At 37.4% G+C, this 22550-nt stretch overlaps 1 protein-coding gene across 4 annotated transcripts in view; it reads right to left on the reverse strand.

Annotated features, from left to right (window-relative positions):
• Positions 1 to 22550, reverse strand: part of LOC123519885 (sodium/bile acid cotransporter-like) — a 137111-nt gene that overhangs the window by 30771 nt on the left and 83790 nt on the right. For all 4 annotated transcript variants that reach the window (XM_045281521.1, XM_045281518.1, XM_045281520.1 and 1 more), the window contains 2 exons: positions 21757 to 21974; positions 15598 to 15747 (listed from right to left, as the gene is read on the reverse strand). In XM_045281521.1, coding sequence (XP_045137456.1) covers positions 15598 to 15747; positions 21757 to 21974 — 368 coding nt within the window. The remainder of the gene's footprint in view (positions 1 to 15597; positions 15748 to 21756; positions 21975 to 22550) is intronic.

Genomic DNA, 22550 nt, shown 5'->3' on the forward strand with positions numbered 1-22550 from the left:
CACCACTGCTGCATATTCCAACACTGCATATATCATGCTCGTAATAACCTTTTTCATCACATCTTTGTTCGTGTATTGAAATCTCACTCTAATATTAGTCAAGATTTTATATGCTAATCCAAATATCTTACTTATGTATTTTTCAGAGTTCATATTTTCCTGAAAAACCACTCCCAGAATTTCTTCCTCTTCATTATTTATTCCTCTCCCATCAGATAGTTCCATACTGGTCTTCTCTTACTCTTTCCTAATTCCATTACGTGACATTTCTTCCCATTGAACTCTAACTTCCACTTCTTACTCCACTTGTAAACTCTGGTTATATCTTCCTGCAGCAGCAAACAGTCCTCTCAGGTCTTGATTACTCTAGCAATTTTGAATTATCAGCAAACAACTTAATATAACTGGTTACCCCATTTTGTATGTCATTTACATATACCTGGAACATAATGGGGATAACACTGACCCTTGTGGCACTCCACTGTTACTTTACCCAAAAATGAGTATGTATCTCTGATCACTGTTCTCATCTCTCTGTCCTTCAAGTAATCCCTTATCCAATATAACAAGGTTTCTCTCAGTCCTCCTATGCTCTCTAACTTCCAAAGTAGTCTGCTGTGAGGGACTTTATCTAAAGCCTTTTTATGTCCACCTATCCATCTCTGCTCTCCAGTCCTTCTATTACTTTTGAGTAGAAACTTAATAAGTTCAACACACATAACCTTCCTGTCCTGAACACAAATTATTTGTTCGATATAACCTGTTCTTCTTCCAGATATTTAGCCCATTTATCTTTGATAATAATTTCACATATCTTTCCCACAACACTTGTAAGTGACACCAGTCTGTAATTTAAAGCCTCAGTTGACTTTCCTCCCTTGAATATTGGGATTATGTTGGAACTTGTAACCATTACCCAAAAAGGATCTAAGAGCTGCTCTTTACATTCTTTTGGTGCCAAGCCTGATACACCCTCCAGTCCCATTGCATTTCTGACATTCAAATTATCTAGTAATCTTCCAATATCCTATGATTTCCTGCAATCCTCAGCAATACAATGTCCAATTTGATTCTGTAAATTCCTCTTCTTCAGTGAACACAGTTTTGAAACTCTCATTCATAATTTCACTCATTTCCTTTGCTGTTTGGTATGTCTTCCCTCCTTTAATTATTTTTTTCTATTGCTTCCTTATTCTTCATCTTACCATTTATAACTTTGTAGAAAAGCTTGGGTTCATCTTTGCTTTTTTGCACCACATTTTTCTGTTTCTTTCTTCCATTCTCTTTTTTTTTTTTTTTTTCAAAATTTTACTTATACCATGTGGGCTTTTCATGGGAATTTATGGGGTAAAGGGGATACTTTTTGTGGTAACTCCTATCTCAAAGCCCACCCACTAGGAAACCATTTCCTAAAGTGAGGAAGCCCAACCTACACTTGGACAATGGACAGGATTCGAACCCGTGCGCTTGGAGACCCGTCGGACCCCAAAGTATGCATAGTTCCACTGTTCTCGCATCCTTATACTGCTATCGGTTGGAAAGCTGAACTTTTTTTATATCCCTCCTGCAATTGTTCTTTCTCAAATTCTTTCCATGTCCTCTTGTGTCACTGATGTCCTAGATTCATAAGTCATCTCCATCTAATTTTTTCCAGTTCATTCATTGCTCTGTACACTGCTATTATATCTCCTCTTTCCCTTCTCTGTCCTAAAGTTGTAAGACCTTGTATTCATAGCCTTTCTTCATATGACCATTCACTCAAACTTGGGGGAAGCTTTGTTGCTGCCCTCTGTACTCTCTCTAGTTTCCTTGTGTTTCTTTTTGTTCGGTAACCATACTGTAGCTGCATATTCTAATTTTGGGCATATTAGAGTTATCAGTTTTTTTTATCATATCTTCATCTATGTATGTGACTGCCACCTATATATATCTCAAAAGTTCATAAGCATTTCCTGCAATTCTATTTATGTGCTTTTCTGCTGACAAGTTATCCACAATGGTTACTCCACAGTCTTCATTCCCCATTGAATAAATTCCCTCTGGCCTTCTTTTGTTTGTTCCAAATCCTAATATGCTGAACCTTTTTTTGTATTAAATTCCATTTCCCATGTTCCCACTGTTCTATTTTATCAGTCTTATTGTAGCACCTCACAATCTTTTTTTTCTATTCACCCTCCTCATTAATTTAGTGTCATCTGCAAACAGACTGATGTAACTGCCTATATTTTCTGGTATATCATTAAAATATACCATAAACATTATTGGTGCTAATACCAACCCTTGTGCAACTCTACTTAAGACTTTTTTCCAGGCAGATTTTTTATCTCTTATAATTGTTCTCATTTCACTGCCTTTCAGAAAGTTAGCCATGTATTTTAGAAGTCCTCCCTTTAGTACTCCATTTCTTTCCACTTTCCACAGTAACCTTTTGTGCAGGACCTTGTCAAATGCATTCTTCAGATCTAAGTAAATGCAGTCCACCCAGCTATCCCTTTCTTACACTATGTCAACCACTCCTGAGTTCTTACTAAATTTGTAACACATGATCTTCCTTTTCTGAATCCATACTGTCTATCTGTCAACACACCTTTCTCCTCCAAATATTCCATCCATTTTTTTATTATCCTTTCACATATTTTTGCTATTACACTGGTAAATGACACTGGTCTATAGTTTAATGGATCCTCCTTATTTCCCCCTTTGAATATTGGCATAATATCTGCTCTTTTCCAGTTTGTTGGTACTTTACCCTCTGTTAAGGAACTCATAATGATGTTGTGAACTTTGTCTGCTAACTGGTGACTGCATTTCTTTACAATCCAGTTTGACACTCTGTCAGGACTTGAGGCTTTCCTTACATCTTATTCTTCTATTATTTTCCTAACTTCTTTTACTGACACTTGTATTTCACAAACACCATCAGTTAATTTGATTAGGGTTTGACACTGGAAGTCACTTTCTCTGGTGAAGACTGATTTGAAGCAGGTGCTCATCACTCCCTCCATATCTTTTTGGTCTTTGTACATTTCGTTATTACATTTTAGTTACTTATTTCTCCTTTTTTTCAGCTTGCCATTTACATATCTAAAACAATTTGGGTTGGTCCTTACATTTGTCCACTATATCCTTCTCATAGTTTTTTTGTTCCATTCTCCGAATCTTGACATACTTGTTTCTTTTCCGGGCGTAGTCTAACCCATAATTTTGTCTACTATATCTTTGCCATCTGTTGCAGGTTTTTTCTTTTTCCATCCTTGCTACTCACACCTTCTATTAAACCACTTCTTGTGTCTAGGCTTGTTTATTTTCTTAATTGGCACATGTTTCATTATTCCTTCATTACACTTCTCCATTAAAATATTCCACTTGCCTTCAGTTTTCTCTGTTATATAAAATTCAGTCCAGTCTGTTGTTCAAAGTATTTTCTTAATTCTGCAAAGTTAGTTTTATTGTAATTGTACCTTTTATTTCTATAGTCTTTGTTCCTAACTTCTTCCAGTCCTTCTTTCAGCCTGAATTCAAGTAATACATGGTCACTTTTACCGAGTGGACTCTTATATTCCAAGTTATTGAGTATCTCTGGTTCTTTAGTAAATACTACGTCCAGTCGTGATGGTTCTTCATTTGCTCTATACCTTGTGCTGTCCTTCACCCAATGAGTTAGAATATTGTCTACTGTTAGATTCAATAGTATATGTCCCTAAGATGTTTCTCCTCCCTCAGTTGCCAGGTCTTCCCAAACTATTTCCTTGCAATTAAAGTCATCCATCACTATTATGCTTTTACTCTTTTCAATTAATCTCTGTAAACATTTTCTGGTATCAAAGCATATTCCCATATTCTTCATTTCCCCATGAGCTTATTCTGAGTGGGACAAACAGCAGCAAAGTCTCTTTTTCCTTCTCCTTGAATTCTTACTTGTGCTTTCAGCACTTCAGCACTCCCTTCTCCATAAGTTATTTCATCTACCTGAATCTCTTTCTTTACAATTTCTTTACAAGTAACATCACTCCTCCTTTTTTTCTTTCTCTGTTCTTCCATACATAGTAACTATTTTCCTCAATATTCAATGTTTCAAGTCCTCCAGACAATTTTGTCTCAGTTAATCCCACAATGTCAAGCTTGTTTTCTCTTAAATAATCATTCAACTCTATATTTGCTGTTACAATACCATTTACATCTGTATAAGCAAATTCTACAGTGATAATTATTTCCCTTTTGTTCTCCCTTCTTGTGTACCACTTCCAGTCTCATGTCTTTGACCTTCCAGTAGTAGCTTGTCCTCTTCTCTGCTGTTTTTTTTTCCTTGGCTGTTTCCCATAGCTGCCTGAGTTTAACTCTTTTCTCTTCATTTAGATTGCATTTCAACCATTAATTTTTATACACTTCTTTCCTTCCCAGCCTCCATGAGCCAGCCAGGATTTTCTCAGTGCTTGCTTGCGATCTTATTCTAATCTTTAACGGATGTGTTTTTCCCTCCTCGTATTTTTCCAGTCAGTAGACTTTTTCAGTTTCTTCACTCAATCTCTTACCTTCCTCGTCACTGTCCTTCACCCCGTCACTACTTTCTCTGCCTGCTCTTTCCCATATTCTTCTCTTTCGTGTCTAATTGGCATAACTTTTTCCTTTAATCCAAAGATAACAACGCAGGTTTTCTTTTCCACATTATCCCTAACGAAATTTTTCTTTTCCTTAATTATCTTTACTACCATTTTGGCAACCTACCTTTCCCTTTCCTTGGCGAATTCTTCTATAATCTTTTTAAAAATAACTTTCTGTTAATCCTGGCCCATCTTCCAACAGTTTTGCTTTTCACTTATTTTCCTCACTTTATCTTCATTATCTTCTATTTTCTTTTCACTAGCAAAAACTTTGTTCTTCAGTCATCATTGTTTTCCTTCAGCACTTCAGTGTTTGTCCTTTTCCACAATCTTTAGCCTAGCTATAATTTTTTCACTAGTCCTCCAGGTGAAAAACCCTCCTCCTCAATAAACTCTCTCTGGTGTTCCCTGTCTTCAAGTCTCCATTTTTCCTTAAAGTTATGCACATTATGTGCTGTAACAACTTCATTATCTAATGCATTCTACTTTTCCATCATTCTGTGTGGAAAACTGTATTTTCCAATATCCTTCACACACTGCCTCATCCTGATCTTTTCATGTCCTCTTGTCTTTCCATCTTCTGTCAACAGCACCAGGTCTTCTTTGTCTATCTTTTCAATGCCATTGACTATCTTGTACATTGTTATTAGGTCCCCATGTTCTCTTCTATCTTGTAAGGTTGGCAGTCCCATTTCCTTCAGTCGTTCTTCATTTGTTAGGTCCTTTTATTTGGCACTATCTTTGTAGCAATCTTCTGTATCCTTTCCAATTTTCTTATATCCTTTTTAGAGTTCAGAGACCATACCACTGCTGCATATTCCAGCCTTGGATGTATCATGCTTGTGATGATTTTATTCATCATATCTTTGTCCATGTATTGAATTGTCCCTCTTATATTAGTCAACATTTTATATGATAATCCAAAATATCTTGCTTATGTGTTTTTCAGGGCTAAGATTTTCCTGTATGATCACTCCCAGATCTTTTTCCTCTTTAGTCTTCATTATTTGTTCCTCTCTCTTCAAATAGTCCCATATCGGTCTTCTTTTACTTTTTCCTAGTTCCATTATGTGACATTTCTTGGAATTAAACTCCAATCTGCTCCACTCATAGATCTTGTTTATATCTTCCTGCAACAGCAGACAGTCCTCTTTGGTTTTGATAACTCTTAGCAGCTTTGCATCATTAGCAAATAAATTTATATAACTTTTTACCCCAATGTGAATGTCATTTACATAAATCTGAAAAATAATGGGGGCTAACACTGACCCTTGTGGCACTCCGCTAGTTACTTTACCCCAAGATGAGTATGTATCTCTGATCACAGTTCTCATTTCCCTATCTTTCAAATAATCTCTTGTCCATTCTAGCAAAGTTCTTTGCAGTCCTCCTATGTTCTGAAGTTTCCAAAGTAGTCACCCATGAGGGCCTTTATCAAAAGCATTTTTAATATTCATGTATACTGTGTCCACCCATTCATCTCTGTTTTCCAGTCTTGCAATAACTCTCGAGTAGAAGATTAATAAGTTTGATAAACGTGACCCCCCTATCCTGAACCCAAATTGTCTGTTCGATATGACTTGATCCTCTTCTAGAAATTTAACCCATTTTTCTTAGATAATTATTTCACACAACTTCCCCAAGACACTTATAAGTGACACTGGTCTGTAGTTTAGTGGTTCAGTTGCCTTTCCTTCTTTAAATATCGGAATTACGTTGGCTCTCTTCCATTCTAGTGGAACTTTCCCTTCATTTATTGAACTTGTAATTATTTCCCAAATTGGATCCAGTAGTTGCTCTTTACATTCCTTTAACACCCAGCCTGATACACCATCTGGCCCCATTGCTTTTCTGACTTCCATCTTATTCAATAATCTTCCAATTTCCTCTTTGCGCACTGTGATCTCCTGTAATCCTTGGCAATGCAATGTCCCATTACATTCTGTGAAATCTTCTTCTGCAGTGAACATCGTTTTGAAGCTCTTATTCATTATTTCACAAATTTTCTTCTCTGTTTGGTATGTCTTCCCTTCTTTAATTATCTTTTTTCAATTATTTTCTTGTTCTTTGTTTTGCCATTTATAAACTTGTAGAAAAGTTTGGGTTCATCTTTGCTTTTATTCACCACATCTTTCTCAGTTTCTTTCTTCTTCTCTCCTTACTCTAATACATTAATTTCTGGCATCCTTGTACTGTCATCTGTTATAGCCATTTCTCTGTTTTATGAGTTTCTTCCATGCTTTACCTTTTGCCTTTTTAGCTTGTATGCATCTAGCATTGTACCAAGCATGTATTTTTTTCTTAACTCTATAAACAAGTACAAATTCCTTTACTCCTTCATTATATTTCTGTAAGAATGTCATATTTCCCTTGTACTGTCTTTCTGTGCATAATATTTCTCCACTCAATATCAGCAAAATAGATCCTTCATTTTTCAAAATCCGCTCTTACATAATTTAATCTCTCTCCTTTGTAATCATCTCTGTAACTTATCCCATCTTCCACCTCAATTTGCATCTCTAATGTCACATGACCACTTCTTCCCATTGGACTAAGGTATTGTACGATTGGAGCAGGCTCTGGTTTCTTTGTGAATACTAGGTCAAGCAACAATGGTTCTTCTTCCCCCTGTACCTTGTTGACTCCTCCACTCACTGATCCATTGCATTAACCATAGTCAACTATAACACTTTCTAGTTCCACTGCCCAGCATTATCTATTACTTCCATCTCTCTCCAGTTTACTTTTTTGCAGTTAAAGTATTCTTCAATCTCTTCTTATCATGTTATCTAGGCACTTAATCACCTCTCTTTGCATATCTTTATGTTCTTCAATTCCCCATGTATTAATCTTAGGTGGAACATATGTAACTATAATTTTTCTCTTCTTCAATTCCTGTGTTGATTGTTACTCTCATTACTTCCACTTTGTCCTCTCCATATTGCACATCCTCCACAAATATATTATCACAAACCATTATTAGCACTCCTTCCTCCTTCTTTTATCGTTCCTGTCTCTCCTCCAGCTATTATCCCTCCTCTTTAAAGTTAACCTGGATCTGCTCTCTTATTTTTTTTTCAACGATGTACATTACATCCGGCTTTTTCTCTTTCAAATAATCCTTAACTCCAACATGCTTGATAACAATCCATCTATATTAGTACAAGTCACTCTTAATTTCTTGCCTCCTCCATGACCTCTTCTTTCTTCCATATGTGCCACTTCTTTAGTCTCATATCCAGAACCCTCTAGTAAAGATTTTTCTTCTCTATCTCTGCCCTTTTCTCGTTTTATTCCTTAACTTCACTTCTTAGCACTTTCTCCTTTACCCTCTCCTCTAGGTTCATATCTCTTTTTATCCATATATTCTTGTGTTCAGTATCATCGGCCAGCTTCCCTTTCCTAGCCATAATTTTCTCTACTGCCACTTGAGATCTCATTCTCACTTTCATTGGTCTCCTAACCCCTTCACTGTATCTTTCTAGCCTGATCACTTCCTCTACCTCCTGGTCTAGATCTTGTGTGCTATCTTGAACTTGTTTGATAACAGTTTTGGCAAATTCTCTCTCTTCACATTCTCTTGTGAATTTATTTGGATTTTTCTTTTCCTTCATCCCAAAAATCATGAAACCTTTTCTCTTATCCACTGTATCCCGCACCAGGTCTTCTTTCTCTTTAATTACTTGAATTACAGTGACTCGTGTTTTCCAGAATTTGTCTCTTTACAACCTCCGAAAATTCAATGTTTTCCTCTTCCTGTTCCTGCTTCCATTCATTTTGTAGTTCCTTCAGCTTATTTTCACCCAATCCACCTTCTACTCTGTCCACAATTCCATCCTGCACTTTTACCTGTAAGCTCCTTAAGAGGAGTTTTCATAGTCTTGACACATGGCTTTCAGTACGTCATTTTGTTTCTTTATTTCTTGTATCTCTTCTTTTAATCGCTGATTGATTGCACTGATCTCACATTCTACCAATCTCAATTTCAGCTCTGTGTTTTCCATTGTCAGTCTGCTCTGTATGTCCATTAGACTCGACATCACTTCAGTCATGTACCTTAACTCCCTTTCTATGTTGATCAACCTTTTCATACTACCTCTTTCATTACTGAATCCAAAAAAATCCTTGTCCATAATATCCTCCTTAGTCCAATAGGAGTTTCAATGTACTGTTGGTTTTCACATGATGGCATATGTTTTGATTCCATCATATGTCTGGCAGCACTACTCTGTTCCATCTCTCTCTTGTCCTTCTTTTTGTATAATATATGATCCAAAACTTATTTAATATGGAGACAGGAGAACCTATGGCCCAGTCCTCCCCCTGTACATACGTCTAGGTCAGTCTCAGTCTCCAGCTCCTGTTGTAGCTTTTCCCTGCGAGCTGCTCAGACACGTCCAGCTGGCACGATGTCTACGCAATGTATTTACTTAGTTGTAGTTTTACAGGGCCTGGGCTGTGTTGTGTGTGTTCTCCATATCTACACTTATCCAATGTGTGTGTGTGTGTGTATTTACCTAATTGTATTTACCTAATTGTAACATACGGGAAAAGAGCTATGCTCGTGTTGTCCCGTCTCCATATCTATTAATGTCCAGCTTTTTCTTAAAATCATGAATATTCCTTGCGTTGACCACTTCCACGTCTAAACTATTCCATGCTTCCACCCTTCTATGAGGGAAGCTATATTTTTCACATCTCTCCTATAAGTGGCCATTTTAGTTTTTCCCATGCCCTCTCGACATTCTTTCATTCCACATACACAGATCTTCCCTATCCATTTTTCCATGCCAATCATCACTCTGTATATTGCTATCAGGTCTCCCTTTCTCTTCTGTTTTCCAGGGTCGGAAGTTGCATTCTTTTCAGTCTGTCTTCATAAGTCAAATCTCTTAAGTCAGGCACCATTTTGTTGCAGCCCTCTGTACTTTCTCTAGTTTCCTTATGTGTTTCTTTAAGTTCGGAGCCCACTGTATTGTTGCATATTCAAGCCTCGGTCTTATCATTGCAGTAATTATTTTCTTCATCATTTCTTCATCTAAATATACTGACGCCACTCTTATGTTCCTCAATAAGTTCAATACTTCTCCAATTATTTTGTTTATATGTCTCTCTGGCGATAGGTCATTGGTAATTGTCACCCCAAGGTCTTTTTCTTCATGACTGGTTTTATGTCTTCATTTCCTATCTTGTACATACTCCTGATTCTTCTTTCACTCTTGCCAAACTCTATTTTCTTGCATTTTGTCGTGTTGAACTCCATTTGCCATGTACAGCTCCATTTCCATATTCTGTCCAAGTCTTCCTGGAGTAGTTCGCAATCTTTGTCACATCTCACTTTTCTTAACAATTTTGCATCGTCTGCAAATAGGCTCACATAACTGGACACCCCATCCACCATGTCATTTATGTAGACCGCGAACATTACTGGTGCCAACACTGATCCCTGTGGAACTCCACTCTCCACCAAGCCCCATTCTGATGGTCTGTCCTTAATTATTGTTCTCATTTCTCTTCCTACCAAAAGTCTTCCATCCATTTTAGTAAACTGCCATGCACTCCTCCTACCATTTCAAGTTTCCAGATCAGTCTCCGTGTGGTACCTTATCAAAGGCCTTTTTAAATCCAGATATATTCCATCAGCCCAACCATCTCTTTCCTGTATTACATCTATCACCCTCGAATAGTAACATATCAGGTTTGTCGTGCATGAACGCCCTTTTCTAAAACCAAATTGACACTCACAAAGTATGTCATTTTCTCCAAGAAGTCTGTCCATCTATTCTTCACCACCCTCTCACACATCTTAGCTACCACACTTGTAAGTGACACTGGTCTATAGTTCAATGGGTCTCTCTTGTTACCTGATTTATAGATTGGGACAATGTTAGCTCTTTTCCAGTCTTGGGGCACTACACCTTCCCTTAATGAGGCATCAATTACTTCACAAACTTTTTCTGCCAGTTGCTCCTGCATTCTCTTAAAATCCATCCTGATACCCCATCAGGTCCCACAGCTTTTCTCACTTCTAAACTCCCCATCATATTCTTGATCTCCTCCACAGTTACTTGAAACTCCTTCATAATCCCTTTCTGTTCCATTACCAGTGGTTTGTCAAAAGCAGTCTCCTTTGTGAATACCTTCCAAAGCATCCATTCATAGCCTCTGCCATTTCCTGGGATCCTCACTGCATACTCCATTTACTTCTAAACTTTCAATACTTTCTCTATTTTTGATGTTGTTGTTCACATGTCTGTAAAAAGCCTTGGTTGGTCTTTACATTTATCAATTATATCCTTTTCTTGTTTCTTTCTTTCTTCTCTTCTAATCAACACATATTCATTTCTTGCTCTTTTGTAACTTTCCCACTGCTTAATCCGTCTTTTCCTTCTCCACCTCTTCCATGCATCCTCTTTTCTTGTTCTAGCCTTTTCACATCTATCGTTAAACCAGTCCTGCTTTCCAACTTCTCTATGTTGTCTTATTGGTACAAATTTTTCTCACCTTCTTTGTATATTTTATAAATTCCTTCCACTTTTCATTTGCTCCTTAGCACTCTTGAATTTCATCCAATTTGTCTCTTGAAAGAATTTCTTTAGGTTTCCAAAATCTGTCTTGGCATAATTCCATCTTCCCACTTTATATTCTTCATTTCTTCTAGATTTCTCTTCATCTATCACCTTGAACTCCAAAACTGCATGATCACTCTTTGCTAAAGGGCACTCCACCCTCATCTCCTCAATGACCATTGGCTCTGTACTAAAGACCAAGTCCAGTCTTGACGATGCTCCTCTCCTCCAAACCTAGTATCTTCTTTGACCCACTGAGTTAACACATTTTCCATTGCCAGTGTCAATAGTGTATTTCCCCATGTTGTCTCTGATCCTCCATTGACCAGTCCTCCCAACACACCTCTTTACAATTAAAATCTCCCATCATTATAGTTCGTTCACAGCCACCCAACATTTCTTCCAGACATGTTCCTGTATCTCTTATCATTTCTTCATATTCCTGTACTGACCATGCATTTGTCTTAGGTGGTACGTACACCACTATGTAGTGCCTCTTTTTCCTTCATTAGTTTCTGCTCTGATCTTTAGCACTTCTGCCTTTCCCATACCTTCTTTCACTTGATCCACCTTTATATCTTTTTAACCAGCAACATCACTCCTCCTCCCATCTTACCTACTCTATTTCTTTTCCAAACATTATATTTCCTTCTCCAACCATCATCAGGTCTTCTCCTCTCTCAGTTTTGTTTCAGTAAGACCCACAATATCTGGGTTCTTATCCCTCAAGTAATCGTTGAGTTCTAAAATCCCCGATATCACTCCATTTATGTTGGAATACATTACATTCCGCTCATACGTAAGTTTCTTTAGTCCTTTCTTACTGTACTTTTCTGGGTTATGAACCACTTCCTCAGTCTCATATCCAAGATTCTCCAGAAAAACTCTTTCTTCTCCTCTTCTGTCCTCTCTTCATTTTTTCAAAGCCTCCTTTCTCAACTCATTTAACATTTCTCTTTCCTTTTCATCGAGATCTCTTCTCAACCAAATCTTCCTTGTTGTTTCCTGCTGGGCTAACCTCCATGACTTCTCCACCAATTCATCTACATCCTTTTGTGACTTAAGTTTGATTCTTATTGGCCTCATACCTTCTCCTGTGAACTTTCCAATTCTATGGAAGTCCTCTATTTCTTGTACTAGGTCTTTTCCCTCCTCCTGCACCACATTAATGATATTATTTATCACCTTTTTTATGTTTTTCTCTCTCTCCATTTTACTCGGTGTCTTATCCTCCTCCACACCAAATATCACCACACATCTCTTTTTGTCTACAGTTTCCCTCACCAATGTCTCATTTGACTTAATGACCTTCACAACTTTGTGTGTGTGTGTGTGTGTGTGTGTGTGTGTGTGTGTGTAATTCACTGTTTGATCTGCTGCAGTCCCTGACGAGACAGCCAGACGTTACCCTACGGAACGAGCTCAGAGCTCATTATTTCCGATCTTGGGATAGGTCTGAGACCAGGCACACACCACACACCGGGACAACAAGGTCACAACTCCTCGATTTACATCCCGTACCTACTCACTGCTAGGTGAACAGGGGCTACACGTGAAAGGAGACACACCCAAATATCTCCACCGGCCTGTGTGGTCATCTGTGTGTGTGTGTGCGTGTAACCACTGAGTGTGTGTGTGTGTGTATTTACCTAATTGTATTTACCTAATTGTAACATACGGAAAAGAGCTATGCTCGTGTTGTCCCGTCTCCATATCTATTAATGTCCAGCTTTTCTTAAAATCATGAATATTCCTTGCGTTGACCACTTCCACGTCTAAACTATTCCATGCTTCCACCCTTCTATGAGGGAAGCTATATTTTTCACATCTCTCCTATAAGTGGCCATTTTAGTTTTTCCCATGCCCTCTCGACATTCTTTCATTCCACATACACAGATCTTCCCTATCCATTTTTCCATGCCAATCATCACTCTGTATATTGCTATCAGGTCTCCCCTTTCTCTTCTGTTTTCCAGGGTCGGAAGTTGCATTCTTTTCAGTCTGTCTTCATAAGTCAAATCTCTTAAGTCAGGCACCATTTTGTTGCAGCCCTCTGTACTTTCTCTAGTTTCCTTATGTGTTTCTTTAAGTTCGAGCCCACTGTATTGTTGCATATTCAAGCCTCGGTCTTATCATTGCAGTAATTATTTTCTTCATCATTTCTTCATCTAAATATCTGAACGCCACTCTTATGTTCCTCAATAAGTTCAATACTTCTCCAATTATTTTGTTTATATGTCTCTCTGGCGATAGGTCATTGGTAATTGTCACCCCAAGGTCTTTTTCTTCATGACTGGTTTTATGTCTTCATTTCCTATCTTGTACATACTCCTGATTCTTCTTTCACTCTTGCCAAACTCTATTTTCTTGCATTTTGTCGTGTTGAACTCCATTTGCCATGTACAGCTCCATTTCCATATTCTGTCCAAGTCTTCCTGGAGTAGTTCGCAATCTTTGTCACATCTCACTTTTCTTAACAATTTTGCATCGTCTGCAAATAGGCTCACATAACTGGACACCCCATCCACCATGTCATTTATGTAGACCGCGAACATTACTGGTGCCAACACTGATCCCTGTGGAACTCCACTCTCCACCAAGCCCCATTCTGATGGTCTGTCCTTAATTATTGTTCTCATTTCTCTTCCTACCAAAAGTCTTCCATCCATTTTAGTAAACTGCCATGCACTCCTCCTACCATTTCAAGTTTCCAGATCAGTCTCCGGTGTGGTACCTTATCAAAGGCCTTTTTTAAATCCAGATATATTCCATCAGCCCAACCATCTCTTTCCTGTATTACATCTATCACCCTCGAATAGTAACATATCAGGTTTGTCGTGCATGAACGCCCTTTTCTAAAACCAAATTGACACTCACAAAGTATGTCATTTTTCTCCAAGAAGTCTGTCCATCTATTCTTCACCACCCTCTCACACATCTTAGCTACCACACTTGTAAGTGACACTGGTCTATAGTTCAATGGGTCTCTCTTGTTACCTGATTTATAGATTGGGACAATGTTAGCTCTTTTCCAGTCTTGGGGCACTACACCTTCCCTTAATGAGGCATCAATTACTTCACAAACTTTTTCTGCCAGTTGCTCCCTGCATTCTCTTAAAATCCATCCTGATACCCCATCAGGTCCCACAGCTTTTCTCACTTCTAAACTCCCCATCATGTTCTTGATCTCCTCCACAGTTACTTGAAACTCCTTCATAATCCCTTTCTGTTCCATTACCAGTGGTTTGTCAAAAGCAGTCTCCTTTGTGAATACCTTCCGAAAGCATCCATTCATAGCCTCTGCCATTTCCTGGGATCTTCACTGCATACTCCATTTACTTCTAAACTTTCAATACTTTCTCTATTTTTGATGTTGTTGTTCACATGTCTGTAAAAAGCCTTGGTTGGTCTTTACATTTATCAATTATATCCTTTTCTTGTTTCTTTCTTTCTTCTCTTCTAATCAACACATATTCATTTCTTGCTCTTTTGTAACTTTCCCACTGCTTAATCCGTCTTTTCCTTCTCCACCTCTTCCATGCATCCTCTTTTCTTGTTCTAGCCTTTTCACATCTATCGTTAAACCAGTCCTGCTTTCCAACTTCTCTATGTTGTCTTATTGGTACAAATTTTTCTCACCTTCTTTGTATATTTTTATAAATTCCTTCCACTTTTCATTTGCTCCTTAGCACTCTTGAATTTCATCCAATTTGTCTCTTGAAAGAATTTCTTTAGGTTTCCAAAATCTGTCTTGGCATAATTCCATCTTCCCACTTTATATTCTTCATTTCTTCTAGATTTCTCTTCGTCTATCACCTTGAACTCCAAAACTGCATGATCACTCTTTGCTAAAGGGCACTCCACCCTCATCTCCTCAATGACCATTGGCTCTGTACTAAAGACCAAGTCCAGTCTTGACGATGCTCCCTCTCCTCCAAACCTAGTATCTTCTTTGACCCACTGAGTTAACACATTTTCCATTGCCAGTGTCAATAGTGTATTTCCCCATGTTGTCTCTGATCCTTCCATTGACCAGTCCTCGTGTGTGTGTGTGTGTGTGTGTGTGTGTGTGTGTGTGTGTGTGTGTGTGTGTGTGTGTGTGTGTGTGTGTGTGTGTGTGTGTGTGTGTGTGTGTGTGTGTGTGTGTGATCTGATCAAGCAAACACCTTGCTGTATCCAGTGAATCTTACAGAAGTGTTACTTAGCTAAATATTATTATCTTTTGTTCCTTTATCATTCATGAGTTTATGCTAGAAAGGTGTAGAAATGGCACAACTCTTGATAATAACTACAGCTTAATTATTGGGGAAAAAAAAGTAAGTTTGCTGACTAAGCAAAGTTCCAGAACAATACTTTACAATATATTTTATACTTTACAAAAAATATTTCATGAAAAAGTTAAAGAGTTGTCCAATTTCATTCCTTACCTTTAGAACACCAATGGAGATTCCAGTGTTTTGGATGCCAGTCTCAATGCTAATAGCAATTATTTCTTCCAATTTGCGGTGGCACATCAAACTCACCACTGCGCCAAATGCGAAACCAAGCCAAGGAAGTAACAGACCAGCCACTGCCACCTATGGGATGAAATAATAACATTTTGCCATTCAGGTTATGGCACTTCAAATATTAAACTGTCTAAATTGTGATGCAATAAAATTTTTCATTTTTTTTTTTTTTTGTTAATATAAAAGGGAAAACCTTAATTTCAAGGTATCTTTTGAAATACTGTAAATCATTGGCTGAAGTTATTATAGTGTTGTCATTTCAAAGTATGTTTTGCAATACTGTAAGTCAATGGCAAAACTTATTGTATTGTTGTTAGCCAGCACCAGCAGACCTCATTAAAAATTATATTTACACATCATGGTACACACAATTCTACTGACCTCTGACAGACTTTCAAGAATATCAGGTTTGTAATATGAAATTCATGGGTAGAGTCTATGGCAAACAATGGTGAGGAGAATGGAGAGAAACTGGGAAAAGCACAGAGATTGGGGTCAAGAGTTAGAAGAGATAATTACATCAATTGGGACAGGATAGGGTGTGACTATACAAAGAAAGTGGAGATATGGTGTTGGAGGATATGAAGGAAAAGGGTAACAAGAAAGTAAGTAGATTGTAAATGGTAGGTAAAGATTTTGAAGTTAAGTTTATCTGTTGCATTTACATGATTCATACGCAAATTATGCTGGGAATGTGTGTTCACCCATGCTTAATTACTAATCTACTGATACCTGGACTGTAAGGAATTGTTCATAATGTCTAGTTTTTACATAAGATTGATTCACCATCATCCTCTTTAAGTAGGAATGAGAGCACTCCCATACTCAGAAAACTGGATCACAACCCATATCCAATAACTGGACGAATTGTTATCATATACAAAGACACTTGCCCATCTACTTTGCAGCTGCCAGAACTCAAACTTAGTCCTCAGTTGTATGCTGTGTGTGTTTTTGTCGTCTTTTAAGGTAGAGGGCTACTGGCTAAGGGCAACAAAAATAGCTAGTATAAGAAAAAGGTCCACTTGAGTGATGGTCCATATACAGACAAAACCGTTAATCAAAATCAAAAGAAAAGAGCTCAAGTCACAGGACAGTGGAAATACAGAAGCAGGCAGGGAATTCCAGAGTTTATCAAAGAAAGGGATAAATAACTGGTTAACTAATGTATGAGAGAGGTAGACAGAATTCGGGTGAGAAAATGAAGGAAGTCTTGTGTGATGAGGCTGTTAGAAGAGAGGAAACATACAGGTAGCAAGAGAGCAGTTTGCATGAAAATAACAGTAGGTAATAGGAAGAGATTCAACATTGTGGCAATGAGAAACAGTCTGAAAACAGTCAGTTAGAGGAGAGGAGTTGATGAGATGAGAAGCTTTTGATACTACTCTGAGTGGAACCCTGCATATATGTGAAGCATACATAAACGGAAAAGGCCCCTGTATAGAGCTATCATTTGTGGAGTGAGAAAAACTGGAAGAGACAACTCACAACACCTAACTTCATAGAAGCTGTCTTAGCTAAAGAATGTGAAGTTTCCAGTCTAGATTTTAAATCAAGGATAGACTGAGGATGTTCAGTCTAGAAGAGAGGGACAATTGAAAGTCACTGAAGAAGGAGATAGTTGTCTGATAGGTTGTGTTGAATAAATAGATCGAGGAATTGAGTTTTGAGGCATTGAACAATACTGAGTTTGCTCTGTACCAATCAGATATTTTAGGGAGATCAGAAGTCAGGTATTCTATGGCTTCTCTGCATGATATGTTTACTTCCTGAAGGGTTGATTGTTTATGAAAAGAAGTGGAAAAGTGTGGGATGATATCATCAGTGTAGGAGTGGATAACACAAGGATGGTTAAAAAATTAATTCATGAATAATAGCAAGAGAGTGGGTGACAGGACAGAACCTTGAAGAATGCCACTGTTATTAGATTTAGAACATTAACCATCTACCACAATAATAATGAAATAGTGAGAAAAAATATTTGAGATGAGGTTGCAGAGAAAAAAATAGATGCTGTAGGAGAGTAGTTTGGAAATCAAAGTTTCGTGCCATACTTTATAAAAAGTTTTTGATATGTCTAAAGCAACTGCAAAAGTTTAAACAAAAATCTTTAAAAGAGGAAGACCAAGACTCAGTAAGGAAAGCAAGAAGATTGGCAGTAGAGTGACCTTGACGGAAGCCATACTGGTGATCAGATAGAAGAATGTGAAGTGATAGCTACCTAAGAATCTTCCTGATGAGAATAGATTAAAAGCTTTAGATAGGTAGGAAATCAAGGCAATAGGACAGCAGTTTGAGAGGTTAGAAGTCATCCATTTTAAGAAAAGACAAAAAGAAAAAAAAAAATAAATAAATAAATAAATAAATAAATAAAAAAGAGGCAGATGTTGATAAACAGAATTGAAAGAGTTTGACTAAGCAAGATGTAAACATGGTGGCACAGTTTCAGAGAAAAGTAGAAGGGACCATATCAGATTCTTAAAACTTCTGAGGCTTTAGGGAAGTGAGGTCAAGGAAAATTTCATTATGAAGAATTCTGATAAGTAGCATGAGTAGTCAGATGGGGGAGAGAAGAGAGGAACAAACACTGAATCTTCCAAGGTAGAGTTTTTAGCAAAGGTTTGACCACAGAGTTCAGCTTAAAAAATAGATGACATGGTAGTGGTGCCATCAGGCTGAAATAAAGGGGGGAAAGATAAAGAAGAAAAGTGCAGATGTTTTTGGCCAGATGCCAAAGTTTCAAGGGGAATTGGATCTTGAAAGATTTTGACACACTATTAATGAAGGAGTTTTTGGTGATTATTATGACTTGGCATGATTATGAGCAGAAGTATAAAATGCATAAGATTCAGATAGTAGAAGGCTGAAGCACCTTGGTAACCTCTCTATTATGTATAACACCAGAACAAGCTGTGTTAAACCAAGGTTTGGAAAGTTTAAGGAGACTGTCTGGTGGCCATGGTATCGAAAAATCTGAAAAATATCGAAAATCACCAAAACACCACCAGAGCATCCCCATCCCCGAACATATGGCAACATAGTGATGGAGTATTTTTGGGAAATACGCTAAAATATGTGGGGTATTTAAACTTTAAAGGGCCCCTGCCACACCCACCACAGGCCCCCATGCACTCACTGTACCATAAATGATGATAATAAGCCCAGAAAAAAAAACATGAAGTTTTTTTTTTTGGGGGGGTAAGGAAAGGCGGGCGCTGGCAACTCAGTACTATGGTGTAAACAGAATACACACTCTTCCCCACCATTTCAGTGTCCATGTGACTTTGATGGGAGGAGGATGTATACAGTATCTCGCCCATCATTTCACGCCTTGCAAGCCACAATCCAGCCTATTTTACCTGCTTTTTCTGCCTTACAATATCTAAACAAACAGTGCAAGGGGAAATTACAAGTTGTGCCGACCATGCATGGATGGGAGACAGCCTCGCCTTCGAGTGACTAATACCTACACTCATTGTAGGGGGAGGGACAGGGGCCATATGAGTCTTACAGAATATTCTAAACATGCCTAAAAAACATATGTGATGTACATGGAGGTGTATGAACATGAAATATCCAACCCAAATAAATGTACAGGGTCATAGAGAACGAAAATGACATCTCTGGGTTTTTTGCCTTTTTCTCAGTTTTCACTTTTTTATCATCCAAATTGTATCTTCTCCCACATTTCTCAACGAATTTTCAATTTTGAGGTATCATTTTGAAGCTCAATAAAGCTAGTACTACATTTCCATCTCACAGAATTTGGAAAAAATTATTTTCTGTGCCACAATGTAAAAAAAAAATAAATAAAAAAAAAAAATAAATAAATAAAATAAAAAAAAATTCATAATGGCCATCAAAATAAAAAAATTCAAAATTCTGAGATGGAAAGTTTTGTTATACCACATACTTCATATATGTACTGACAAAATTGAAATCTACCCTCCGGTGACAAAGTTTATACGGAAAATGTTTAAAATTTTTTTTTTCATGCAGTTATTTATGGTTCGATTCACTTGTAACTACTACAGTAACATCATGTAATAATCATCTATCAGTGAAAAAAATTACTCACATACCTCTTTATTTTCAAATTAAAAAAAAAAAAAAAAAAAAAAAAAAAAAAACACTGGATGATCCCCTTAGTCAAGAGAAAAAGCAAAGAATGCATGCTTTCATGACAAATACTATAATCTCTGTTATGCACTCAGCACACACACAGAAACAGTAGTTATCCCAAAGAAAATCAACATAATATCATCTGAAGTGTCCCTATCTAGGAGACAAAAATGTCAAAGGCATCTTAGCTTGGGGGAATTATGAAAAGGGATTGGAGCTATAGGACAAGATGAGATATGAGACTGTAATCAAAGAAGCCAAATGGAGAAGGTGAGGTATTGGCATAATTAGAAGGGTTAGAAGTTAGAAAATGGTCAAGAATGTTAGGCGTACCTCCAAGACGGTCAAGAATACAAGTAAAATGTTGCACCAGTTGCGCTATGTCATGGAGGACTGCAAAGTTAAAGGCTAGTTCACCAAGATAGACAGTGAAGGGAGAGAAAAGCCAAAGCCAGAGGTGAACATTGAAGTTTCTGAGAGTGGAGATCTCCCTATAAGGAGAGTCAGAATGTCCTCAACTTTAGATGTTTAGTCAAAAAATCTTTAATAGCTACATGAGTTAGGTGAGAGATATAAAACACAGATAATTTTAGTTAAAGTGACTCTGTAGTTGTAGCCAGATGATGGATAACTAAGTTTGAAGAGTGTGGGCATGAGAACAAGTTCAGTCGTTATGCAAATTAGATGCAATATCTAGAACAACAGCATGGTCTGTGTGTATGTATGAAGTGCACTGGAGCTTTCTCCTATGTCACATGCTCAAATAATTTTCAGCTGATGTGGTCTTATTCTTAATGCCTTTAGCTTTTAATAGTACACATAGTAGTGCATGATATCATTTAGTAATTTAGTAATTTCAGTCTCCAAATATTCTGTGGTGAAATGCTTAAATTTAGCTCCATGATTTGAAAGATACAGGACATTTAAATGTGAACACACTAAGAATTGGTGAACGGGAGGGAGCTCGGGTTGCAATGGTGGCCATGGCCATTGCCATTGTGAACATTTTATCTTTTACATGTCCTTTGGCTATATGTTTTGTCCAAGATGATGTGTAAGGATTTTTGTAAACATAACTATAAATTCAAGAATGCAATATAACATTGTCACAATTACAGCAAAAATTTGAACTCTAAATGGTAGCAGTGACCAATTGTGCCTGATAGTTGACACTGCTACATTGAGTCTTGTTGTTAAAGTTCATATTTAAATGTATTCTAACTTCTAAACTATGGCTTTGACATTATTTGACCATAAAATACTTCCAATTTAAAATATTTTGTCACTTATCTCTGTGACTCATCCTGGAACATCCTGTAGATTTACTTCTACTGGTAATGGTTCAGATATTACATATTAAAAGTTACTTTTAATTGCTTTAACTTTCTATTCAAGTGTCCTGTATGATTACTTGGATCCTTAAAGTCAGTGGTTCTCAAACTTTTCAAACTTACAGAACCCTTTTGCACTTCTGGTATTTTGCAGAACACCCCTACAATCCCTTCACCCAATATAGATGGAACCCCCATATGTAATTCCAGGCTCTAAGTGGACATGGACTTCATGTCATGTAGTCACTCAGTCTCTCTCTCTCTCTCTCTCTCTCTCTCTCTCTCTCTCTCTCTCTCTCTCTCTCTCTCTACTAAAATGCAAAGAATTTTATTCCTTTCATATTTAGTTTTATCCATTCCTGTTTGTATCAATAAATAAAAATAAGGTTTTATCACACATATAAATTTTTGCCACAGAACTCTTGAAAGGTCTTCATGGAACCCTGGGATTCTGCAGAACACAGTTTGAAGACCATTGCTTTAAGTTAAATCCTTAAGTAGCCAAGTAAGTGGCAGAAATCAACCTGTCTTCATGAGACATGTTGCAGATTGTGTAGAGGAAAGGAGGCTTAGATATCCTAAGCCCACAACGTTGTAACAATTTCTGTGTATGGCTCGTACTTACCTTCCAGTCAAAATATGCAAAAATATAGAAGTTTGCATATACTCCAAATGTCATGATGAAGACAATGAATAGAATGGAGAAGGGCTTCAAAAGGCGCTTCAGAACCAAAGCAACTCGTTCAGACTTCCATTTGATGAGAAGTCCAATTGATAAAGGCACCACCAGCCCAATGGCCAGCATGGCAATATTCTTGTAAGGCAGGTTTGTGTAGTGACCATCTGGAATTTATGTTTTAGGTATTGTTATACTGATAGGAATGTTCATCTAAGTACAAAGATATAAATACATTTATGAGCAATCAGTAATCATGAACCTTGGTTTTGTTGAGGACACTAAGATAGTCACATAACATTGGCACTTAAAACCAATTTCTGAAACTGTAAAAAGATGACTTGATTAAGGATATGTTTTAAATATAGATCATAGGAAAGATATCTTTTGTGTAAGAAGGCCACTGACCAGAGAGAGAGAGAGAGAGAGAGAGAGAGAGAGAGAGAGAGAGAGAGAGAGAGAGAGAGAGAGAGAGAGAGCTGGCATCATCTTGTTCAGTTTGAATTCAAGTTATAGCCTATTATTATCAATTTATTCAATGATAAAAAAAAAATAAATAAAGTAAATAAAAACAAGTACATACTCCACAAAATTAGTGAAACAAAGGGAATGAAAATAAAATTTGTGCTGAGAGACCAGCTTTTGTGCCAAGTAGAAGGCAGCCTGACGTTAAGCCAATTGAAAATAGTTTACAAAGGTAGCTCAGCCTCCACTTGTAAGCTAGGAACAAAGAAGCCAAAAAT

Source organism: Portunus trituberculatus, chromosome 46 (genome assembly GCF_017591435.1).
Source record: "Portunus trituberculatus isolate SZX2019 chromosome 46, ASM1759143v1, whole genome shotgun sequence".
NCBI lineage: Eukaryota > Metazoa > Arthropoda > Malacostraca > Decapoda > Portunidae > Portunus > Portunus trituberculatus.